This window comes from Podarcis vaucheri, assembly GCF_965113315.1.
Source record: "Podarcis vaucheri genome assembly, chromosome: 15".
In the NCBI taxonomy this organism is placed as follows: domain Eukaryota; kingdom Metazoa; phylum Chordata; class Lepidosauria; order Squamata; family Lacertidae; genus Podarcis; species Podarcis vaucheri.
This window is the reverse complement of record NC_138753.1, coordinates 20,964,293-20,983,521: the sequence shown is the minus strand read 5'-3', so window position 1 is coordinate 20,983,521 and position 19,229 is coordinate 20,964,293. Positions and strand designations below refer to the sequence as shown.

Below are 19,229 nucleotides of genomic sequence, written 5' to 3'. Positions count from 1 at the left end.
GGGAGGAGAAGGAGGCTCCCAAGCTGATGGAAGGTCTTGCTTCAGGTTTAATGCCCTGGTGTGCCTCTCTCTCTGTAGATATTAATCTCTAGATGGAGGACCCCGTCCCTCTCTACAGACAGTCAAGCTTCATATGACAGTACTGATGAGAAATGACATCACCAGGCTGCACCAGCTGCTGTGCCGGGTTCTCCTTTCCTTTGCAAAAAGCAATGTGTTTGGTTAACTCTTGCTCTCTTCCTCAAAAGGAGCCAAGAACATAATGATGCTTGGAGGCCTTTTATTTGAGAAAAATACCTTTTCTTTGTTTCAAAGCACCTCACTTTCCCAGTAGCCCTTATTTCTAATCGCCAAGCTTTTTTCTCGCTCTTCCTGCCGTAGCTTGCCCTATATAAGTGATTCTAGCGATATAAACTAAGTCCGCATTTTACTTTGAATCCAGGTGAGATGGGCTTCAGCTTCGTTTTCACCTGTCAGCCCCAAGAGAGTGACCAGGCAGGCTTTTATTAATGAAGTGTTAATGGATGGCCATGCCATTATTGCTAATGTTCCAGGTTGTTCTGATGTTCAGTGCTTTTGTTTTAAGTGCTTATTAAAAGGGACATTAGAATCTGTAATCAGGGCCAGGCGCATGCTGAGTTTTGGTAGCACTGCAGAATATAGAGGCAAATGATTTACCTCCCTCTAAATGTAAGCTGGTTCCCTTCCCACCCAATTTAAAAGTAAGATTCTAGTCCTTATGGATTCAAATCACAATACAGTGGTACCTTGCTTTACGAACTTAATCCATTCCGGAAGTCCGTTCTTAAACCAAAGCGTTCTTAAACCAAGGCGTGCCTTCTAATAGCAGCAGGTGACTCAATTTACAAATGGAACACACTCAACAGGAAACGGAACATGTTCTGCTTCCATAGCAAAGTTCACAAACCAAAACACCTAATTCCGGGTTTGCAGCGTTCTTAATCCAAGTTGTTCATAAACTAAGCTGTTCTTAAACCAAGGTACCACTGTACTCTTATTCCATGACACCCACTGTACCCTATCCCTTTTCTGCGCCTGCACCTTAACAACTGGACCTCGTGTGGTGTGAGTTGGTTAGAGAGTCACCAACATCTTTTATTCCAAAAATGCCAAAATCTCCCCCCAACTCAGGCTGGACCAGGTAGGGAGGGGAGCAGAAGCAGGGGAGGAGCAACATTTGGCATAATCTGGAGGTTCTGAGGCAGAGCTTGAGCAGGTAGCAGGTGGAACAAAATATGTTGCATGAAACACTGAGCTCTCTGGTTGCATGCAAAATATTGTGCATGCAATCAAATGTGGAGAAAGAAAAAAGTGGTGTGTGTGTGTAATACACAGAAATGCACAAGTAATTAAAAAAACACCCATGTAGGTTTCTGTGGATATCTGAGGCTATGTAGGGGGTGGGAGGGGGTGAACCAGGAAGGCTGTGGAAATAAAGGCACAGGTTTGACATAACCATACTGTTTATTTTTTATTTTAAAAAATGTTTCTCCTCTAATAAGGAAGCTGTGATTTTTCACAGCGTTGGCAGTTAGGGCTCTAAAAATAAATGCTGCGATTTACTGGCTTTGCAGATCCTGACACTGGTTACGCAACAGCAGACCAGGAGGGTTGGCTGCCTGGTTAGACCAGTGAGGCATGGGCTGTTAAGTGACCCTCATCCCTCTGCGTTGGTGGAAGGAGCCCGGCTGAGTGGCACAGCACAGCCTTTGCATGCGAAGGTCCCCTGCTTCCATCCCTGACAAAAGACTCTCACCTGGAAAAAGACCCAAACCCTGGAGAGACAGAATAGGCTGGTCTGGTTGGGCCAGCAGCCTCTGTCTGCACAAGGCAGCTTCCTCTGCTCCTCAAACGCAGAAAGAGTCCCACTGAACCAGACCAGTCTGCTGCTTTCTACAGTGGCCAATCTGACGATTCCAGGAAGCACACAAGCAGAGCTTGCAGTCAGTACTTATTCCTGCTGTTTGTACAGCTACTGTACTGACATGCAGAGGTAACAGGGTTATGAACCTTGAGGATCTGTTTTATCAATGTGGATTACAGACATATCATCCATCTAATCCCCTCTTTTAAAGCCTGAGAGCAAAGGCACACCAGCGTGGTGTTTTGGTTAGAGTGTTGGAACAGGGCCTGGGAGAGCAGGGTTCAAATCCTGCATTCGGCTATGAGGCTTGCCGGGAGATTTGGGGGCAGCCACTGCTTCTCAGCCTCACCTACCTCAGAGGGTTGTTGTAGAGGTTAAATGAGGAGGGTGCATACCACCTTGAGCGCCTTGCGGGGGCGGGGGGGGGGGTTATAGTGCAATACTGGTCCATCTAGCCCCAGTATTGTCCACACTGTCTGGCAGCAGCTGTCCAGGGTTTGACACAGAAGTCTTTCCTCTGCTGGGGATTGAAACTGGGACGTTCTGCATGCAATGTTCTGCTTTACCACTGAGCTAACAGCTCTCTGGACGCTGTTTCCCTGAAGGTGGGATTAGTCTGGGAACTGAACTGAGAGCCTTTCTCACATAGCTTTACCGTGTGTGAATGAGAGAATGAGAGTGATTGAGTCAGACCCTGTAGGCCAGTAATATTGGGGAGGCATGGTAGGTTTCAAGTCTGCACAGACCTGTGTGCCAGCCATGCCATGTCCCCTAGTGGCGGTCCTGGCCACCTGAACGTTGCACTCTGAGGAAGGGATTGCAGAATGCACAAAAAAGTATATATTTTCTACAAATGAGACACAAAACTATCCAAAGCTATCCAATATTGGAAGCATGAGTAAGGCAGTATTTTTATTTTAATCACGGGTTTCTATGGGCATTTCCTTTCTACACATTGTTTTGCTTCTTTCTCAAAGTGAGGCATTGTGGGCAAATTCCTTCCAGAGAGCACCTGCACCGCTGCTTTGCAAAGAGCTATTTCCCCTCCCAGTTATTGTTCAGGTCTGTTTTTTGCAGAGGACAGGTCCAGCAAGCTGGGAATGGTTGACTGGCCAGCCAGTTCGATCCAGGGCAGTGATGGTGGTGGATGGGCCAGCCATACAGGTGGAGGAGGCTGGTGTCTGTGATCCATCACCCTTTCCAATATGCCACCTGAGCCATGATGGGGCCAGCCCCGGTAGACTTGTGGTCTTCCCATTGTGTGATGTGCTCTCAGCTGTGTGAGGCAGTGCCTTCCTACAGCATGTCAGAGGTCAGCACCCCGCCACCCATCAAATGGCCACATCTTGGGGTCCCATGTGGGGAACTGGTTGTGGGTCTAAAAGGCCAAAAATTAGCATTGCGATCTAGGGTTGGGTGCAGGTGGCAGAGACAGTGATGCAGATACGCCTCTCCCTTTTGCAGGATTTGAGTTGCAAATCTGATGCTGTTTGATTACAGCTGAGTCTTTAGCCAGGACATGGGGCGGCTGTTTTTTAGCAAGTTAGCTCATTGGTTCAGGATTGTCTACAGTGAGTAGTATTGGCTCTCTGGGGCATCAGACGATGATGCAGATTCGAGCTGAACTTCTGATGCTCTGCATGTTCAGGTGAAATAGGCTTAGAATTTGGGTCTATAAGTGTCCGTGCGTGCATTTGACTCTGGATTCTGGCTCATAGGTTGGATGGAGGTGTGATTCTCAGGTTGCAGTTAGGGTGGAAGGTACCAGGTGTGTGTAATGGATGCCGGCCTCTCTCTCCCTCCCTGTCTCCCTGGGTGTAGCAGCCGCTGTAATCCACTGTGTTTCTATTTTAACAATGCTGCCACTGCTTGTACTGCAGCTTGGGCTGCGTCAGCGGTTTCCCCATCAAAGGCCCGTTCCAGGGAATTTTTGGAGCGCTTTGCTGGTGATTGGCTGCAAAGGCAAATTGGTTTATGAATGGATGCTGCTCCTGCTATAGGGAGGGGAGAAATTCCCTGCAGGTATTGCTAGGTGATGCAGAGATGCTAAAATAACCCCCTCCTCGCAAAGAAACACACCAAAACCCATGTGGCTCTTCCCAGTTCTCCCCTCCTCCTTTCTGTTCTCTGAAATGAGAGGCAGAGAGGCTTCTCTGGTGGTGGTTGTGAGAAGCCCCCACGGGAAGGTCACCTTGGAGTGATGCTTGGAGGCTGACTCGGCAACTGCCTGAACTGCCTGACTCTGCCTTTGTCGGCTCAGGGTAAATCCCCTCCAGGCAGGGGGCGTTTAGAGGATGCCTGCCTATGTGCTGTGAGCAGAGGGGTCCAGAGTAGATTTCTTATCTTGCTACCTTTACAGAACAGGCTTTTGCACAAACAAGTGTATATTCCTTTGGACACACAGGTGTCTCTTCTCTTCCCAGTTTTTTTTCTTTCTACTTCCTGCTTTCTATCCTCAACAGTCAGCTTCATCTTGGAGCCTTTTGCAGAGATGCCTATTTTTTGTGTTGGTTTTTTTTATAATCTTGCTGATCTCTCCCCTTTCCTATGCCCTCTGCTTGACCCACCCTTTCATCCTGGGAGCCTGTCCCCCTTCGCTTGGCTGTCAAGAGCAAAGTGGACCGAGATGATGCAAAAGGCGCAGCGCATTCTGAGCACAAGTTTGGTGTTGACCGTGATAAGGAATACGATGGTATTTCTCAAGATTAAATTTGCAGCCAGTTGTGTGTTTGTCCCCTCCTGATGGATATAAGGGGAGGGCCCATTGCTTCATGATAAAACATGTGCTTTGCATGCAAAAGGCCCCAGGTTCACAGAATAGTAGATTTGCAATTTGGCTCCCAAGGATCATCTAGTCCAACCCCCTTCAATGCAGAATTTTCAGTCCCTGGGATCTCCATCTAGAGTTGGGAGAGATCCCTGCTTGAAACCCTCAGAATGTGGATTCTTGGTAGTGGGGTGCTGCCCCCCAAAAGAGAATGCCTTAAAAAACAAAGCTCCTCACATCATGGGGAAAAGTACAGACATGTTTCTTCTCTTCCTAGGCACTGTGTTGCAAAGCCAAAGTTGTACTAAACACATTTGATTATGAATTTTTTAAGCCCCAATATCCTCCCACTTTAAACAGCCATTGCGTCCCTCCAAGAATCCTGGGAAATGTAGTTTATTAAGGCTGCCAAGAGCTGTTAGGAGACCCCCCCACCCTCTATGGAGCTAGAGTTCCAAGAGTTCCCCCTGAAGAGGGATTGGTTGCTAAACCACGCTGGTAATTGTAGCTCTGGGAGGGGAATAAGGGGATCACCTAACATCTGCCAACTTCTGTTCCCAGGATTCTCTGTGGGAAGTAATGACTGCTTAAAGTGGTATGATGATGTTTCAAGTACCGTCTTTTTTGCACCATAACACTCACTTTTTTCCTCCTAAAAAGTAAGGGGAAATGTCTGTGCGTGTTATGGAGGGAATGCCTACGGGTGGCATGCCTACGGATTTTCCTCCTCTAAAAACTACATGCGTGTTATGGTCGGGTGCGTGTTATAGAGCGAAAAATACGGTATATAGCACGGGTGGGGATTGTGATGGCCATTGGCTAGAAACAGTAAAATCTACTGTGGTGTTTTTTGATTGAGGTGGGGAGCCTTCCACCAAAACCTCTGTTCTTTTTCTGCCCAGGAAGAGGGCATTAAGGCAGTGGTGGACCTTGGGCTCTCAAATTCCAGTGGCACCTTGTGCAACACTAAAACTTGCCCCCGGCCTCTCTCGGTCCATTCTGCAGCACCGTTGTGGTGCCCCCTGCAGCATGGTGCCAAGTGCACCTGAACTAGTTTTGCTCCCCTAAAACTGCCTCTGGTTAAGGAGTCCTCTGGCCTGCGGCTTGGCAAGTACAGAGTGCGAGTGAGTAAGTGCAGCCAATGTCACTTGGCCATTCGAAGCTTGCTGAGCTTAAAAGTTGCTCCTACTGAAAATAAGAATCATTGGCCCTTGCCAGACGAGCAATTGGGAAGCAGCACCACTGATTCCCCCTCTCCCCCTTCATTTTCTCTAGGTGCCCACGGCTTAAGGGAGGAACCCGAGTTTGTGACAGCTCGTGCTGGTGAGAGTGTGATCCTGGGATGCGACGTAATCCACCCACTGACCGGCCAGCCCCCTCCTTATGTGGTGGAGTGGTTCAAGTTTGGAGTGCCTATCCCCATCTTCATCAAGTTTGGGTTCTACCCTCCCCATGTGGACCCAGAATATGCCGGTGAGTCTTCTTTTTACCCCGTCACAATAAAAACCATGGAAGAATTTTTCTCATTTACACTAAAAACTTGAATGGGTTCTATTATTTGCATAGGGTTTTGATTTTTAAAAGACAAGCATGAAAAAGGGAAGCATTGCAGAACCACCTATTAAGCAGGATTATGCATGCTTCATCTAATATAAGTCCACCAGTAATGCACTACTTTTGTTGCAAATTAACGACATGTTGCATAATACACTTGTAAAAAAAACCCAAATCCAGGCTGGAGGGACACTTGTAAAATCATCACAGTTGCTAGCCAATAGGTGCTTACCACTGTGGACTCCCCCCGCCCCTTTACAGGCAGCAGTTCTGTAAGCTCCTAATCTGCAGGGTCTATAGATTTGAAACCTGCAGAATCATTTCTTGTATCTTTCCCACCCCAGAACTTGTAGCTGCACAGAAAAACGCGTATCTTGTGTTCGTGGCTGGGGAGATAAGATGCTTTTCAAAGTGACCTCTGCCACAAGTAAACCGCTGCATCTGTCTTTACCCTTGGTTCAATTTGGGCTGGCTGGTTAAATACAGAGATCAGGCTAGGCTCATTTTGCCTCCACCACCACCACCTCCCTCTTCTTTTTCAGGAAGTTCTCTCTCTCTTTCCCCCTTTTTTTTATTCCATCATTTCTGCCTGGTTGGTTTTAATTAAGCAGCGGCAGAGAGAAGCCAGCTGGGCTGTCGGGGCCAAGAGAAGCCGAGGCAGCGAAAAGGAGGGCATCCGCTGCTGCTCCCGTGCCTGTTGCCTTGGCTTTCCAGTGGCAGCAGAGAGCCCTGAGTGATGCTTTCGGGGGCCCTGTGCTGGAAACCTCATGTGACATCCTTGGAAGGGGGAGCTGCTGCTGCTGCTGCTGCAACTCGCTCGCATGCTCATGTGCTAAACCTCTTTGGACGGATGCGTTTGGGGGGAGCCGGTGAGAAGAGAACGAGAGCTGACATTGTGGAGGGACATGGCCTACCTTGGCATGTCCTTGTCCCCGGCTTCCACGTGGCCCAGAGGGCTTGACTCCAGGGCCATCTCAGGATAGCTCCGAAGACGAGGATGCCTGGTAAATGCTGGAGGACTCCTGTGCTTACTGGACCGTCCTTTGAATTTCTGAGCGCTTGTGTAGAGTTGAAAACTTTGAAAAGCAAATGTAGAAGAAGGCAGCGTAAGGGATGGAAGAGAGTGGCTTGGATGGCCTTGGCTATGCTGCAGGCACCTGCCTCTCCCACGTGTCTGGCTGAATGTTTGCTGTGGCCACAAGCAGCCAGGAGTGCCCCTGGACGCCATTCAGGAATGCGAACTAGCCTATTAGGTCACCTCTTGAAGCACTGCGGTTTTCCCGGCACTTGAGTGGCAGATTTGGAGAGAAGATGCATTTGACACTGCTGCAGTAGTTTGGGCATCATTTGTGCAGCCCATACCCCCCAAAATCTAGCTGAAACCAGTGCTGGGTGTCAGTTGGGCGCTCTCTGTCTTTCTGTCTGTCTTTCTCTGCCCTTGGACTCTAAGAAGAGCTCAGCTGCTAGATCACACCAAGAGGGCACCTGAAAGGGGGGTGGGGAGAGAAACAGCAACACACTGGCCTCTGCCATGAAGCAGAGGACAAAGACCCTTGGGAGGCCGTTCCCCTTACTTTCCAGCACAAATGCCAAAGCATGGGAAAGATGCATGTCAGAAAGCAGAGTTGCTCTTCGCTCAGGTCTCCTTGTAGGCAAGGATGAAAGGATTAAACAGGGGCTATGTGAGCAGGGTACATTTTGAGGAAGGCTCCATTCTGTGCCTCTCAGTCTAGTCCTCATTCTCCTCTTCCCTTCTCTGTTACCTGGTTTGCTTGCTTCGTGGGGGATTGCCTTACCCTGAATACACAGGCTCTTTCTTGAAAAGGGAAGGGGAAGAGGGAACAGCTTTCAGTGATGATATTTTAATCCCCACAAGCTTTTCTCTGGCCTCAGAGAAGACTGGAAACCGGATGCATTCGCTTTGTCTGCTGTCTGTCTCTCTTCCCCTCCCCCCCCCATTGATGCATCTCGAGATGCAGGAATTTCCCTGAGCTTTTTCCTGGAAACTAGGGGCTCTGGTGTCTAAACAAGATGCAACAGTGATGGACACAGTTTCTCTCCATCTACATTGCCCCTGTCTCATTCCTTTATAAAGCAGGGGTGATGGGGTTGCATGTCTTACATCAGCAGGAGAATGTGGGTCAGGGGTGCTGAACTTTCCCCTGTCCCTTCCCCCTAACCCTTAATCTGTTTCTCCGGGCACCCCCCCCTTCCCAGCTCACTTCTGATATCAAAGCTGGGAAAGGAGCTATGGAGTGGGGGCAGGTTCTTCACCCTTCTCTCGCATGCTCCTCTTTCTGCAACCATAAGACCCTCCCAGCCTTGCCTGCCTTGAATGCAAACAGGGCAAGGCATGTGAATGATGATCCTGCCACTTCTGATCTGGCCCTGAGTCGTTCATGCCCTTCAGTGTTTCACAGCTGCAAATGCTTGTAGCACACAAACTAGTTACTAGGATGGTTCATGCAGCTGAACCACCTAAAATGCGCCGCCAAAGAAGGACTCTTCCAAAATATGCTCAGCCTCTGTGAAACCAAACACCCAGAGTTTCCTTCTCTCTGACTTCATCTTTTTCTTTTGCTTTGCCTTCCCAGGTCTCTGGTTGTTTTTCTACTCCATTTCTCATACTGCTTGACACCCCGCCCCCCAAGGACTATTGCTCACATTGCTGGAGGCTCTACTGCTCCAGCTGCTGTAACCATGTTACTCTGCAATAGCCCTGTCCTCCACAGAATTAAAAGTGGTTGCTGTTGTGGTTAAAGGTATGCTTGAAAAGCATCCTTGCGGTTCAGATATTAGCTGTTCAAAGCACATCTAGGCAGCATGTGAAACGGAAGGCTGGGTGCTGCGCAGTGATGGTTAGGGCTCCTGCACATGCATATATTGCCCAAGGAATGCCCTTCCAAGTGACGCCTGCCTGATGCCAACCTTGACATCTTTCTGGTGCCAGGTTATGGCTTTTCTCTTCATGCGGGTATTTAATAGAATTTATAAAAGTTGTAAACTTGCTTTGTAAGTTACTGAGAGCTTTGCCTTATTCTGAACCAGATCATTAGTTGGTCTAGCTTAGTACTGCTTTCACTGACCGGCAGCAGATCTTCAGGGTTTCAGGCAGGGATATTCCCAGTCCTACCAGGGGTTGGAATTCGGGAACTTCTGCATGCAAAGCAGTGCTTCACCACTGAGCTATGCCCTTTCCTGGCCTGTGTTGGTTGTCTAAGGCCTTATTCATACTGCAATGTCACTTTAAACAGTCATGGCTTCCCCCAAAGAATTCTGGGACCTAGAGTTTACAAAGGATGCTGAGAGTTGTTAGGACAGGCATAGGCAAACTCAGCCGTCCAGATGTTTTGGGACCACAACTCCCATCATCCCTAGCTAACAGGACCAGTGGCCAGGGATGATGGGAGTTGTAGTCCCAAAACATCTGGAGGGCCAAGTTTGCCTATGCCTGTGTTAGGAGATCCCTGGTCTACTTACAAAAGTACAAAATTCCCAGGGGTCCCTGGGAAGAGGGATAGATGGTTAAACCACTCTAGGAATTGTAGGTCTGGGAGATGAATAGGGGTCTCCTAACAACTCTGAGCGTTTGACCAAACTGCGGGAGGCAGTGGAAGACAGGAGTGCCTGGCATGCTCTGGTCCATGGGGTCACGAAGAGTAGGGCACGACTAAACGACTAAACAACAACAATAACTCTTAGCACCTTTAATAAGCTACAGCTCCCAGAAGACCTTGGGGGAAGCAATAACTGTTTAATATACCATATTTACTTGAATGTAGTGTACCCTAATTTTCACAACGTAATTTGGCCAAAAAAGGGGTGCATTACATTCAAGTAAAAACGGTAGTATCAGAGTGCTATAAATGTATGGTGTGGCCTATATAAATAAACAGGGACAATTGAAGCTGATTCATGAGTCTTGTAGGTGCTGTTTTGAACATCTTCCATGGACCAAAATTTAAAAGTCCTGTGGAAGAAAATGTTTAGTGTTCTACTCATTTGCGGGTAAGCACCCGGGATCACAACCACCATGAATGCCCCACACAACTCTCCTCCTACTGGCAAAATACGGCTCTGCAGTTGTCCTGAATGTCCTTGTGCTGCCCACATTCTGTTGGGTTCAGTTGGCGAACTCTGTTGATCTCCACCTTGTTGCTCTCTTCAAGGCCGTGCCAACCTTCATGACAAGGCATCTCTGCGCATTGAGCAGGTTCGCTCCGAGGACCAAGGCTGGTACGAGTGCAAGGTGCTCATGCTGGATCAGCAGTACGACACGTTCCACAATGGCAGTTGGGTGCACCTCACCGTCAATGGTAAGTATGGGGGCTGCTCTGTATCACTCTCTTCTCTTGCCAACCATGTGTGGTGGCCTATCACACAAGTGTTCTCATGCTGTTCCACCAGGTGGAATTCTCCCTTTTCATCAAAGCATCTGCTGTTGCCTATTCCAGAAGTAGGACCAATCATGGGAGATGTGTATATGTGTGTATAATAATGCAACTAAATTTGTCTCAGGGTAGACCTATTGAAATTAACCTAGTCCTGTTCATTAATGTCAATGGGTCTGCTTGGAGTAAATATCAGTAAAGAAGCCTAATTATCTACCTAGCTATTCCACAAGCTCAATAACTCCTTTGCGCAAGGTGCGTTTAATTGCTTGGTGCTCCCTTGACCTCTCTCTGCATCCCCTGGTTACAGGACCTGAAATTGTCCTCTGAGGCTCCCATGTGTTTCATACTCAGAGAAAGCACATGGATCAAGCACCCAAAACCCACACGGACCCAAGAATAGTCTAAATCACAGTCTTGTCACAGTGGCCAATGAGTGGGAAATAAGAGTGAAGGGAGAAAAGGGGAGCTGAAATGATTGAAGGGATGGAGAGACTCCTCCATTTGGAGGGGTTGCAGGGTTTGGGACTTTATAGTTTAGAGAAGAGGCGAGTGAGGGGTGAGATGATAGAAGTTTGCAAAATTATACATGTCATGGAGAACGTAGATGGAGAAAAGTTTTTTTCTTCCTCTCTTATAACATGAGAATTCATGGACATACAGTGAAGCTGAATGTTAGAAGATTCAGGATAGGGGAAAGAAAGTATTTTTTCATTTGGTGCATAGTTAAACTATGAAACTCACTCCCCCAGGAGGCAGCCATGGCCACCAACTTGGGTGGCTTTAAAAGAGGATTAGAGAAGTCCATGGATGATAAAGATTGGCGGTGGCTGCTGGAAACACCAGGAAGGGAGAGTGCTTTTGTGCTCAAATCCTGCTTGTGGGTTTCCCATGGGTATCTGGTTGGCCACTGTGAGAACAGGATGCTGGGCTAGACTGGCTGCTGGCCTGATCCAGCAGGCCCTTCTTATGTTCATATGGAGATGGTAACAGAAGGAATTGGGTTTTAAAAAATAAACAAATTACCATTTTATTGAAAGAATTTCAGTGATGAAAGAGGAAAGAAAACGGAGAAAGAAATAGTGCAAAAATACAATAAGAAAAAGATAATATAGTATATTTACCGTAATCAGTTACATTTCCATATGTTATTATGTATAAAATATTATTGTCCAAATACATATACGATTAATAATAACCTACTATATTTTGCTTGGATAAATATATTGAGAAGGAATTGGGGGTTAAAACAGCTGACTAACTGTTGAGGCTTCCTTTGGTAAGAGGATAGTTGAGAATAGAACGAATAGAGCTGTACACGTAGTTAGATCCATCTGCCTCCCCCTCCTCCTGTGGTGAAATGTCTGTTCAGTAACATTGCTTGGCTACCTAAACACTGAATCAAGTTGACATTTATAGAGTAAATCACAGGAGGCTGTAATTTTCTCTGTAACCCCAACTACTAAATCCCTTTTCTGTTGCACAAGTGACCACAGCTGTATTCCTGAATGCAATTATTCAGCTTTTCCTATCATGTAGCAGCAAGCTTTTCATGCACACGTTTTGTCTTCTGAACTTTCTCCCGTTGACTTTGCATTCCACAGCATCCCCCCCCCATGGGATCATCTTAGAAGGTAATCCCACATGGCTGCTTCCATGTGGGGAGCAAGGGAGGGAGAGAATGTCTCCTCAGGCTGCTGGCTGGTGCATGGGCCTTCTTGCCCCTTTGCAGGATGTAGCTATAAGAGTTTGTCTGGCTTAGCAGAGCTGAAATGTCAAGTTTCAGTTTTGGATTACTTTCAACCAAGTGGTAGAAACTATGACAGCAACATAAATATGTGGGAAACTTAGAAGTTTGAGGAGGTAGACAGTTAGGAGTGGAGTCAAGATCTGCAGGACCATGGACAGCTCATTCTTAGCTGCCACCAATTTTGTTCTGATGGAGGCCAGAGGCCTCTCTGCTGATTGCCAAATTCATTCAATTATTGCCTCTACTCCCTATCTTTTCTGCAAGGAACTCAAGGTGGTGAACGTGGTCCTCCCTCTCCCTATTTTAGCCTGACAAGAACCCTGTAAGGTAGTTCAGGCTGAGAGGCGATGACTGGCCCAAGGTGACCCTATTAGCTTTATGACTGAGTGGGGATTTGATCCATGCTATCCCAGGTCCTAGTCTAATGCTGAAACTGCTACACCACACTGGTTTTGCGGAGAATTTGCACAGGAAGAAGTTGCCTAAGCCAACAAAGGGTACTTCATCATTGGCATCCAACTGTTGATCTTGCCTCTGATGAAGACAAACTGCCTGGATACATGATGTGTTAAGTGAGAGGAGCCAGGCCTGGGTTCACAGTCTGACAATAAACCCTTCTTATCAGAAAAAGAGTCCCCTCCTCATATTCTGTGCCAGTAGAGTCAAGGGCTAGTGGCCCTGCAAGACGGATATTCCTGATTCAAGGTTACTGTTAGAGGGTCTTGAGGTCTAGGCGTGAATAGCTTACTGGGGTCCAAGTTATCATGGCAGCAACAGATGGAAAGTACCTCTGCTTCCCAGAGCTTTCAGTTCCTGCTTCCAAGGAGGAACAGCACATTAAGGAAGTGCAAGTGTCCTGTTGTTGATAAAAAGGCATAGCACCCTAGGGTAAGCATGAAGTCTTGGAGAAGCAGTGACAAGTGAGGTGGAGCAGGTGTGCAGCAGCCTGTTGGTAGCTGGGTGCTGGAGCTCAGTGACTCTTCTGGAGCCGAAAAAGGGATCTAGTGGCAAGGTTTGAGAAGCTGTAAGTGGGTGGCAAGGAGCAGTCCAGGCCTCCAAGTTCCAGTGAGAGGGAGAGGAATTACCTAAAACCGGCCTTGTAGGAGGTGACCCATATTATTATACAGGGAGCTGATGCATCTCCCATGAGCTGCTTAGCGTTGGGACAAAAGTAGCAGCTACCTGTGCTGAGATGGCTTTCAGTAGAACAAGGAGGTGGAAGCCACCATCCAATGGTCCAAATGCAGCCCTCCAGATACCCCTTTGTGGCCCATAGAAATCTCCGCAGGCCATGCCCCCATCCCTCACTGGTCTTTCCTTGAGTGATATTGCCCAGCTGCAATATATCCTTCAACTGTGATAATGGCTCTTGCTTACCAGCATGGAAGATGGAGAAAGATGTTTATGCAAAGATCTGGCTTTTGCATGAATGAAAATATAGTCCATTTGGACAAAGGTAAGAGCCTTTGTTCTTTTGCCTCTGGCCTTGCTCACTCTGGACATGTGGGCCCCGGAAAGTCACTCATGAGCAAATGCTGGCCCTGGGCTGAAAAATGTCCCTTGCCCCTGTAGTAGAATAACGTTATGGGATGTCATCAGGTGAGAGGGAGGAGTGCTGATCAGGGACTGGTAAGGATGTCATATTGGAGGGTTAACATGCAGCGGGGATGAGCAGGAAAACAGCAGCTCGTGGACCTAATCCATCTCCCTGAGGAATGTTGCCTTGCTTTCTGGTAACCCATTTCTGTAGGTGAGATACAAAATGCTGGTGCATCCTTTTCTAAGAAGCTGAGTTGTTGACCATGGAGGAAACTGCAGGTGTGTCTGGCTGCTGCAGCATCTCACCTGCATATCAGACCTGTTTTGCGATGCCCTTTTCAGACATGCCATTTAATGCTTGTGATTCGTCACCTGCGACTTTCATAAGCTGTGACAGTGTTTGGGGGTGATCAGCGATGTCGGAAAGGGGGGGGGCAGAAGTGTTCCTTGAAAAGCAGAGAGGGGAAAGTGAGTGACCTCGTTAAATGGCTCTGCTCTGTGCCTAACTTAAAAGACGTGCCTGGGAGATGGGAGGAACAAACCTCCAGGAAAATGAGCAACTTGGCCTCGTTAACTTTTAATAAGAGTTTTGCACTCAACTGAGCATCCTTTGAATGTGTGTTTCTTGAAGTATGAGGCATGCTCACTGAGGCAGACTCTGCTTCTCGTTCCAGCTGCACGATTTGCAAGCGGCGGCAAAGCTCAGGAGCTATGCCTGCATGAAACCGTGGGCCGGGGTTTGCTTTAAGGCTTGGCTCCAAGGACATCAGAAGTTCCATTTATTTTATTTTATTGCTCTAATTAGCTAAGCCTTGAAGTCTTGCAAAATGCGGCATATTGTCATGTCTCAATTCAGAGAATGGAACAGGAACCGCTTTGTAAAAATCACAGGCTTCCCCCTGTGTGTCTTTGTCTTTTTTTCTCCATTGATGGGGAAATGTCTTCGTATTTTTTTGGCTGGCACTTTTTTAAAAAAAGGAAACCACCCCTGGGAAAATGTTTAGACCTCTAGGGTTTGTTGAAAGATCATGTAGTGCAGGAATGGTGAACATTTGACCCTCCAGATGTTTCTGAACTACAACTGCCATCAGCCCTGGCCAGAATTGCCAATGGCCAGGCATGCTGAGAGTTGTACCTCGGCAGCATCTAGAGGGACACAGGATCCCCACACACCTGCCCTTGCAGTTCACTGCTAGGAGAAAGGCTGCTTCTGAATTTTCATTTTGACAACTTCATATCTACGGTGGTGCCAGGTTTAATGCTTCCTCACTGGATAGGTCACTTCAGTACTGCTCAGAGGCCACAATAGTTATAATTCTTCAAGTTTACTAGGATTTGATTAGACCTAATTTTATTGGGACCCCCCCCATACACATAGAAACATTTTCACTGATCATAGACAGCTGTACCCCTTAGAAAATCAAGCAACGCTACCTTGGGACAAAGGGGCACTGTTGTTGCATCATGGCTGACTGAAGAGAGAGGTTCTCTGACTTGCAGAATAATCAATGCAGGCTTCAGAGTTGTAAAGTGCTTTGGGGAGGCTCTGGACAGTGCTGCATTTTCCCATCAGCATTTTGGATGCTTTTTTTTTTTTTTTGAATGTGACATAAATGAACTGAGGACTAGAGCGTATCCACCGTTAATCATGGGGCTTGCTGGCTTTGCCTGACTGTTTTCCCTGGTTTGTATCTCTTCCCCTGATATCAAGAGGTCTCTATCTTTTTAAAAGTTAAATTATTGAAAGTGTTAAGTCAGTGCCCTTGAATGGAGTTTAATTGGGAAGCTAGGAAACTACAACCCCCCTGAATCCCAACAGGAAGAGATGGTTTTCAAGTTGAGTGGGAAGAGTGCAGTTGCACTTCATTCTGGCTTGCAGCCTTCCCACTTGGGGAATCTGGTTGGTAACAGTGATAACAGGATTCTGGACCAGGTGGACCTTTGGCCTGATCCAGCAGAGGCCTGAAAGGCATCTCCTGGCTCTCCCAGCAAATTAGGCGTGGTTACACTCCCCCTTCGCAAAGGTTCACTTGCTTGGAGGGGGAAGTAGTGAGAACTGGTGGGGAGGGTTGGCTGATGGTAGGAGCAGACCTCACTATAACCCAGGCTTGCATTTGAAGGTTCGTAATGGGATGTGGAATTCAGAGCCAGGGCTGTTTGAAGCTCTCCCTTTCCCCCTCTCACCAGTTCCTGCTGGGAGTTGCTATCACCAGGGCCGTGGCTTCGGAAGGCGGCGAGCGCCTGCATGCATATCTCAGTGGCAGAGATGAACTTCACTTTCTATCATCTCCAAATAAAGGATGCTGGGTCTCAGAGAAATGCCTTGCCTGAAACCGTGGGGAATTAGAAGAGGGCTAGGTGAACTATAGGTGTGACTCGGTATAAGGAAGAGATAGGGATATTGATAGAGATATAGATATAGATTATAGATAGCCTAGAAAGGAGAGGAGCAACATAGTGTAAAACCATCCTATAGCAGTTGGGACTGAACCTCCAATTCTGCACCTCGTTTGCAATTGGTAAAATGGTGTGTGTGTGTGTGTGTGTGTGTGTGTGTGTGTGTATCTGGGTATCTGGGTGGTTTTCCAGTATGGGTCCCCAAATGGGTGCAAAATAGGGTGAAGGTGATGGTCCCTACACAGGATGAAGTCCCTGGAAGGGCCTTTTCAGTGGTCTGCCTATTGCTTTGCCCACTGAGGTGCATCTGAGCACATAGCTGCTTCTTTTAGGAAATGGGTGAAGACACACCTCTTCCAACAGGCTTTTGGGTGAATGGCTGAAATAATTTATGAATAGTTTGCCACAAATGCATACTATGGTTTGTATCCATATAGCTTTCGTTTTTGTGTATTTTATGTATATTACATTATGCATGTATGGTGTGTTGTTTGTCATATTGCTATGTTTCAAAACTCCCCGTGGCCTTTTGATGAAGCACTATATATAAATTTCTTAATTAAATGAATAATCTTGTGGATGGCAGCAGCACTCCCATTCTTCCTGCCTCACCATTTTATTTTATTTTATTTTAAAAATATCCCCTTGGAATGACTATATGTCACGATGGAACGGATTTCTAAACAACCTTTAAAAAAATGGGGGGGGGGGTTTACAAGCACCCAAAGGAATATTGCTGTTGCAAATTAGAAGACAGCAAAACACTGTTAAAAAGTAAGATTGTTCTCCTCTCTTTTTGGCCTCCAAAGGGAACCTTTAGCTCAGCCTTAATTGGAATATCATCCTTAGGGTTTCTTTCTTTTCTTCCTTTTTTCCTTTGGTTCACCATTGTTAGCAGCACGAAGAGCAAATCTTTTCCTGCATAAGCCGTGACCTTGAGACTTTTACGTTACCATCTTTTGGTGTGTGTGTGTGTGTTCTGAGAATGAAACATTCAAACCATTTCCAGTGTGGCTGGGATTTCGTTTTTGTTTAACACTTCTTGGGCCATGTCGGTGGCAGCTCGCAACACTGTGACATTGTGGGCTGGAGAGAATGAAACCCACCAGTCTGGCTGCATTGTGGGGAGTTAATGAATCGCAAAAAAACTAACTAACTTGTGTCTGGTTCAGTTGCCCCAAGGGATGGGGATGGGACGGCAAAGTTGGAATTCTGTGGCATTGTATTTAAGGGCTAATGATGTTCCTAATGCTTGCTGGGAGCCCAAATGGAGGGTTTTGCCCCCTCCCCAAACAACAACCTTCCTTTTAAAGCTGGGGCTAACATCTCAAGTTGCTTTCACTCACCAAGCTGTGTAAGAGAAAACCTACAATTGCCAGAATGCTTATGGGTATTACAAACCCTTTCCCCTGTTTCTTTGTGACATAGAATAGCTTTCAAAACCACACAAGAAAATTTCAAAGGCCTTACATCTGCGGCTGTCTGCATGGTAGAGTTGTCAGCCTCTGATTCCAGTGTCATGTTGCTGCAACGTCTACGAAATAATGTGCCTTAAGATGCTGCGGTAATCGTCTATGGCGGTCTTTGCATGTGAGGTGGTCAGATTTACCTGGTTCTGGCCTCCAGAGTTCTGGAGTTTTTTTGCTCTGCCAGACTGGAATGAATGTCAGGAATGGAGATAGATTCTTCAGTCCCTGGTAGGCACCCTTAGAGAGAACTGCTGTGATTAGACCTCTTAGTGCGTACCTTAAGACTTTGGGCAGAGGAAGGGGGCATAATCTTCATTGCCTCCTCACCTCATCAGAGACCCCAGATGAGGGCTGAGGGAACCTTTTTCAACCCAACGGCCACATTCAACCATGCAAAAGTCAAATGTTTTACAGGCGCACACCCACACATGCACTCCTCCAGCCTTCGTTCAGGCCAACGTGAAGTATAGCCGCAGTTCAAGGGCACTTTCCAGTCATTCAAAAACGCCAGTAGACGGTAAAGATCAGTGAACGGTGTGACCTGGGAAGAGGGATATGTGGCCTGAGGAGGCGTGGCTTGGGAAGAGATATTTCCTGGACCCTTCAACCCCAGCTTGTGCACCGAGGTCATCTGCAGAAACATCATTGACTATTCCCTACATGTGGTTCGTTTGGTAACGTGGAGAAATCCTAAGCCTTTAATGTAAGCTGCCCAGCCCTTTGGAATACTCTGCCAATACAGACTCAAAAGTTGGCCTTCTATGCCAACTTTTAAATGCCTGCTGAAAACTTTCCCTTTCTGCCAGGCCTAGGCAGGCAATTGAGAATACATCCTTATACAGTGGTTTACTGGTGTTCATTTTCAGCATTGTTTTGTTTTGCTTTTAACTTCCTGATGCTTCTACTGCATGGTTTTATTAATATAAACCACTTTGATATATTTTCATGATGTAGTGTTACTTGAAAGTTTAAGTAAGTAAGTAAGTATGTATGTAAGAGTCCTAGGGGACAGAAAGAGACACCCTGAAGGCCACATCCAGCTCCCAAGGCATGAAGCTCCCCAGCCCATATGAACAGGTGAACCCAGGGCTCTGGGTTGGCTCTGAGCCACATTAGACCTCTGACTTGAGATCTGTGGCTTATCAAAGGAGTGGCAAAATATCCCACATGCCACCTTTTTACTGCATCAGAGCCTCTTCCCAGGATTGGTCCATAGCCTTCCATAATTCAATGGGATTTAGTTCTTTCAGTCCAGCCAACTCCTAAGGTTTTGCCCCCTGAGGACGGCCAGGGTGGCATTTGGCAGCGTGTATAATTCACATTGGAAACTGCAAATCAGATATATCTACAGCATCTTCGCACCAGTGAGATGTCTCCGGTTCCAAGGAATCCGCCATTCCTCTACATATGACACTGAACACTTAATTTTAAAAACCCTGGTTTTTAAATAACCTTATTGCAGACTTAATCCTCCAGG

General features: G+C 47.0%; 1 protein-coding gene across 6 annotated transcripts in view; it reads left to right on the top strand.

Annotated features, from left to right (window-relative positions):
- The window catches only part of IGSF9B (immunoglobulin superfamily member 9B), a 115,274-nt gene that overhangs the window by 33,429 nt on the left and 62,616 nt on the right, over positions 1 to 19,229 (top strand). For all 6 annotated transcript variants that reach the window (XR_014214128.1, XM_082201350.1, XM_082201349.1 and 3 more), the window contains exons 2-3: positions 5,928 to 6,125; positions 10,376 to 10,522. Coding sequence is in view for 5 of the 6 variants with exons in the window: in XM_082201350.1 (XP_082057476.1) it covers positions 5,928 to 6,125; positions 10,376 to 10,522 (345 nt within the window). In the remaining variant the exon portion in view is untranslated. The remainder of the gene's footprint in view (positions 1 to 5,927; positions 6,126 to 10,375; positions 10,523 to 19,229) is intronic.